Below are 5988 nucleotides of genomic sequence, written 5' to 3'. Positions count from 1 at the left end.
AAACTATCACAACGAAGCATGTTGAATAGCAGAAATAGCTAGCAAGCTAGTCAGATAGCTAGCCAGCTAGCAAATAGTATCTCGAACTCCTCAGGCTAAAGCCAATACGCAGCGCTCCGAGCTAGTAACGGGACGTAACCCACAACTCAACAACTCAAAGGAGAGAGTAGCTTGTGTAGCTAAAGCAAGAGAATTTAATTAAATTGCGTGTTTTGAAATCACTTGGAGCGGTTCACTTCAAGCGAAGATATGAAAAGAGGACGATTGTAGTCCAACACCTGCATTCATGCACTCCAGAGGGGGCGGGCGGGCTCTGGAGAGTTATTGGACGAATCTCAGCCTTCCGGCGTGAGTGAAAAGTTCCGTGACTACGTCACATCCCATATGTTTTATCGCAGTCCACTGGAGAGTTATTGTGACTACAGTCCACTGCGATAGGGAACTATATGAATGGTCTGTACTTATGTGCTGATATCCTCTTTATTAAGCTGGGCCAGAACAGCTCCAGCCATGATCTGGATACGATTTAAATGCCTGAAAACTCAAATCTTCGCATGGGAAGTGGAGGTGCTAGTATGACGCCTACAAGCTGTGGTGACAAGCCTCAGTCTGCAAGTCTCCAGCGATAATGACCATCAAAGATATTTTTCAGTTTCCTGTGCAGTTGCCCGAAGAGTTATTCTCCATATATAGTATGTAAGTCTACAGAGGCATCCACTCATTTCTTCACACTGCAATGACTTCATTTGCATACGCCTTCTTTGTACAGAGCATGCATTTGTCTCCAGCCCAGAACCTTTTTCACTGATCACACGTTCAGTCGGAGAGGACTGCATATTCTTCAGGTGATCTGGTCTAGCTTTTGGAATCAATAGAAAATGGCATTTTTTTACTATTTTTTAGTTCTGGCTGTGGATGTGTTCTGTGTCTTTGCCCGGATGTCTACGAAATGCCTTGTGCTGGAGGAGGCCTCACCATATCCACTTTTCTCCATCCAAGAAGGACTGTGCCCACGTAGTCATCTTGCAGCTGCCTGTCTGAATGTTTCTGACTTGGCATTGGAACTTTCCACAGTCCCAAGAGCCATCAACGTTCTATGTGTGTGGGTAGGTCATGGATCAACACTTCAGCCTAATGTTCTCACCAAATTTCAAAGTCTCAGGAGCATGTATATCTACGGCTGTCTGTCTGCAATCCTCCCAGAAACCTTCAGGGGACTCTCCAACCTACACCTGCTCTCCATGGCTTGCCCAGAACGCTGCAATGCATCGGTCCCATCTAAAGTATTTAATGATCTGCACATTCTGGAGGAACTGAAACTTCAAAACTACACTCTATCGGAAATGGCAGAAGATGTTTTTGATGGACTGAGTCACATGAAAAGGCTTGATGTTAAGGGCAATGACGACTTCTCAGAGCTTCTTTGTAAACTGTCATATTTTTCAGCCTCCCTGGAATATTTAAGTATCGAAATAGATGCAGAGAGTCTAACGAGTCCAAATTGCACATATGGCCCGAGTAAGTTTCTTTCTCTGAGGGATGTCAGGTTTTCATTTCCTCATATCAAGAAAATAGAAAGAAATGCTTTTAGATACTTCGACCAGATATCATTTCTAAACATGCCAATGAATGATGTGCTCCAGACTCAACTCCTACACTCTGGGATCCAACAACTTGATCAGATGCAGTTCAGTCTGAAGGAAATAAACATCAAATCTATGTGTGAAATTGTATTTGCCTTCTCTGTCACTCATATCAGTTTGCATTTCGATACGTCACAAGAGTACTCTGAGTCATCTTGGGAGAAATGTTACAAGCTGGAAAAAATCACACTTGAAGGGCAGAATTTTGATCTTAGCTTCATATCCACCTTAAAAAATCTCAGTAAATTTAGCTTTACAACATATGGTCAGGCCAACACTCGTAAAGACGACAGATCTCTGGTTTCTCTCTGTAAAACTCATGTTTCTCTGTCACCGCTGAGGGATTTTCGTTACAGTACTGGACAGGACCTGACTCTCAGAACCAACCAGTTTGTCTGCCTAAGTCACCTAGAAAACCTCAGTCTGTCAGCGAAGTATATGCAACTTGAAGACTTTGCATTTGAGGGGCTTTATAATATGCGATACCTTTGGCTACAGGCTGATATCCTCCCTGAGATGAAAGCACGGTACCTCACATCTGGACAAGGCCTGAGAAATCTAACTAACCTGATTTTATGGATTGCTGGTAATTCAACAATTGAAGATTTTGCTTTTAAGGAACTGACTGGGCTGCATACTCTATATGTTAGAGCACATTTGTTTGTTATAAAATCTGAATTATTTTCAGGTCTTGTAAATGTTGAAAAATTACACCTCAGAGGGTGCCAGATTCAAACCATCAAAGACTTTGCTTTTACAAACCTAAGCCAGTTGAGGCAGATGGATCTTACATGGAATAAGATTTCTGCAATAACAACAAACACCTTTTTTGGACTTCAGAACCTGGAGAGCTTGATAATTGAAAATAATCCACTGAGGCACTTTGAAGCATCTTCCTTCGCTCATTTCCCCTCCCTCAGGGTTCTCCATCTTGGAAATCTGATGTTTTCCAACTCTGAGCACTCTGGCATGCAGGTCCTCAACCTGAGTCTCATCTTTGGGGGCTTCCCTCACCAGCTGTCTAACCTCACCATCACGTCTGCTGTGCGCCCCATGACTCTGGTCATCACTGATGACAGCGCGCCAGACGAGGGTCTGAGTCTCTCACTCTCAGGCCAGAAGATTGTTTTATGGGTGTGAGGAACCGCTCGGTCACCCCACATTATGGGGATGTGGCGACTAGAGATAGTGGTGGAGAGGAACAAACCACGGGGCACGGGATGACAGTTCTTGTAGAAAAATATATATATATTTGTATTTATTGGCTCCAGCACCAAACATATGTACAAAAACAAACAAACATAAATCAGTACTTAAACCGTACTCGCAACTAGCTTACTAGTTTTAACTGCAAAATAACCGTATTCAAAAAGTATTCCAACAGCATTTCAACTCGCATGTACTTCACCTTCCATCCAGTAAGTACTCCTCATACCGACCACTTCCAAAGGAATGAGGCAGGCTTTCATAATGCTGCCCATTAGGCTAGATTGGACCAATAAGCTCCAATCGGACTGAACCATCTAAGTGGGGTAACCCTCCCTGCATTAGTCCTATAATTCACATCATATATTACATTAACAAAGACATTAATCCACCACCAAGCTTACCAATGTTCCCATAACAATACATTTACCATATTTACACCTTTTACACATACCACCCATGATATTAACAAACATACATAACAAACATCACATCAAACACCCCTCATGGCAATTACCATCTCCCTTCCCTGTGGGACGTGGAGAAATACCACTCCTTAGCGGCGCGCGCTTCCGCAAACAAACAGCAGTACGGGAGTGATTGTGAGTATGTCTGTATGGATGTATTAACCGGGGTTGTATGCTGAAACAGAGAGTAAAGGTGATATGACATGATAATGGATGTAATGATAATAAACATGTGAACAGTGATAATGGTGAATTATACTTTCAGTTCATATTGCGGTTATACCGCGTTGCAAACAAGCAATGGCATCGCAAACAAACAATGGCGTCCACATCCGAACTCGCGCCAAACTCTCACAGCCCATCATGCACACAGCTGCATGGTATGGGTAGCTAGCGACAGACATGGCTATGCGTGCGTGCGTGTGTGTGTGTGTGTGTGTGTGTGTGTGTGTGTGTGTGTGTGTGTGCGTGCAATGTCTCTCTCTCTCTCCCGCTCCTAAGGGTCAATGGGAGTACCGTCTCTTTCTCCCGCTTTTGCTGGGCAACGAGAGTTAATTAGTCCATGTTACTGTTCACGGTGGAAAGGGAAATTCACCTTTCCACAATGGGGTTGTGAAAAACCTTTTCTAAAATCTGTTACGGAACTCGACGTTACAGCTGAGTTCTTCCTTTGTGCACCTGATTATACTGTTGCTATCAGTCACTTCACGTCTGTGGTCTTTTTATCATTTGGTCAGTGGCATGTGAGCACCGTCCAAAACCTCTCTGGTCTGAACAGATTGGTGCACTTAAGGCGTCTAGACCTCGAACAAGTCAACTTTGTCAATCAGCCAGATATGAGTCTCATGTTTCACAACTTGACCAAATTAGAGAGCTTAAGTCTGACTAATTGCTGGTTGGATTCTTTGGAGGGAGACCTCAGTCTGGATATGACCTCTCTGAAGTATTTCTCCCTAGATCAAAAAACAGAGTTCAGTTTGACCACAGATTTCTTTGAGCACCTGACCAGCCTGAAGTTTGCTTTCATCTATAACACACAACTCCGCTGCACCTGTGACGATGCCTGGTTCCTCCGCTGGGCAAGGAATCAGCAACAAGCAGAAGTGTTTATGTTCTCCTATGAAAATGAACCACTGAGCTGCATATCAGAGGATGGACTTCAGGACCTGTACACCTATGACCAGGCCCACTGCAGTCTGGATGTGGGGTTTGTATTCTTTGTCAGCACATCATGCTTCCACCTGCTGTTTATGTTGGTTGTGCTGCTGCATCAGCTGGCCAGAGACTACCTGCTGGCCTTCTACTACATCACTCACGGCTGGTTGAATGAGGCACTACGTCACCAGAACACCAGAGGGCGCTACCTGTATGATGCCTTTGTGTCTTACAGTGGCAGAGATGAACGCTGGGTGATGGAGGAACTCCTGCCCAACCTGGAGCAGAGAGGGCCCCCATTCCTGCGCCTTTGCCTGCACAGCAGGGACTTCCAGCTGGGAAAGGATATTGTGGAGAATATAACCGACAGTCTCTACAGAAGCCGCCGCACCCTCTGCCTGGTCAGCCGCCACTTCCTGCGGAGCAACTGGTGCTCCCTGGAGATGCGACTAGGCACCGACCGGCTGCAGGTGGAGCACAGGGATGTGCTCATCCTGGTGTTTCTGGAGAAGATCCCTTCTAATCTGCTCTCTGCCCACCACAGGCTGGCCCGACTGGTCAAGACCAGGACTTACATAGACTGGCCTCAAGACCCGGCCCAGCAGGAGGCCTTCTGGGACAGACTATGGAACAAACTAGTGACAGACAAGGTGTTATGAGTTGCCATGCACCATTTTTTGTAATCCTTAACTGTACTTTTTCAATACAGCCTGGATGAAACATAAAGTAGAGCACAAATGTAAAAATTGTTTTCTGATATAGATATCACATCATTTTGAAGAAATTGTTAGGATAAACAACCACTTTTGATGGATAAATTACGAGAGATCTCTGATTGTTAATGTTGCTCATGTGTCCAAATATTATTTTATGAACCACAAGATGCATTAAGTTTGAACGGATCGTTTTGAAATAGATCCAGAGAGTGGATGTGGCCTGGGTCAGTTCTAAAATGGTGTTTGAAGTTAATTCTGCGAAGACTCAACTGATTATTCTTCAGAGTTGTGTGGCAGAGCTGTAAATGTGTGTGTACACTTGGTTGTGAATCAGATTTCAATGTATTCTGGAGTAAGTACAACCTGTACAATTTGTCACATGAAATATGTTCATAGTGTATTATAATGTTAACAGGAGGCCCCTTATAGCAACATTTTGTAGTTTTTACTGTGTTTCTTTAGGTATGTTTTGTTAGGTAGCTAATTTGTATAACAGCCTCAAATAAATGTTGATAATACAATGTCATGTGAAGGGGAAATAAACACACTTGTTGTTTCCAGTAATCAAACAGTCTATTCAATATGTAGTTTTGTGGTCTGTGCACGCAACTCCTCAAAAACAGCTTTAATATGCCGTGCAATTAAATAATCTCTAAAACAACTTTTACACATGAATCGAATTCAGATAAGCTGATTAAAAGAAACTTGAGAGCATTCATGCTCTGCATCTTCTAGGCAACTGATGAGATGCAGGACCATCTCCTAGGCAACTGATGAGATGAAGGACCATCTCCTAGGCAA

General features: G+C 43.7%; 1 protein-coding gene across 1 annotated transcript; it reads left to right on the top strand.

Moving 5' to 3' along the window:
• The first annotated feature begins 2120 nt into the window (after positions 1-2120).
• LOC116224205 (toll-like receptor 13) lies at positions 2121-5751 on the top strand. The gene is made up of 3 exons (XM_031583396.1): positions 2121-2170; positions 2363-2742; positions 4151-5751. Exons 1-3 carry the CDS (start codon positions 2121-2123, stop codon positions 5128-5130), a joined length of 1410 nt encoding a protein of 469 aa, XP_031439256.1. The 3' UTR covers positions 5131-5751.
• The last annotated feature ends 237 nt before the right edge of the window (positions 5752-5988 follow it).

Source organism: Clupea harengus, chromosome 16, assembly GCF_900700415.2.
Source record: "Clupea harengus chromosome 16, Ch_v2.0.2, whole genome shotgun sequence".
Classification (NCBI taxonomy): domain Eukaryota; kingdom Metazoa; phylum Chordata; class Actinopteri; order Clupeiformes; family Clupeidae; genus Clupea; species Clupea harengus.
Note: the sequence above shows the minus strand (reverse complement) of the source record. Positions and strands in the feature narration are given on the sequence as shown.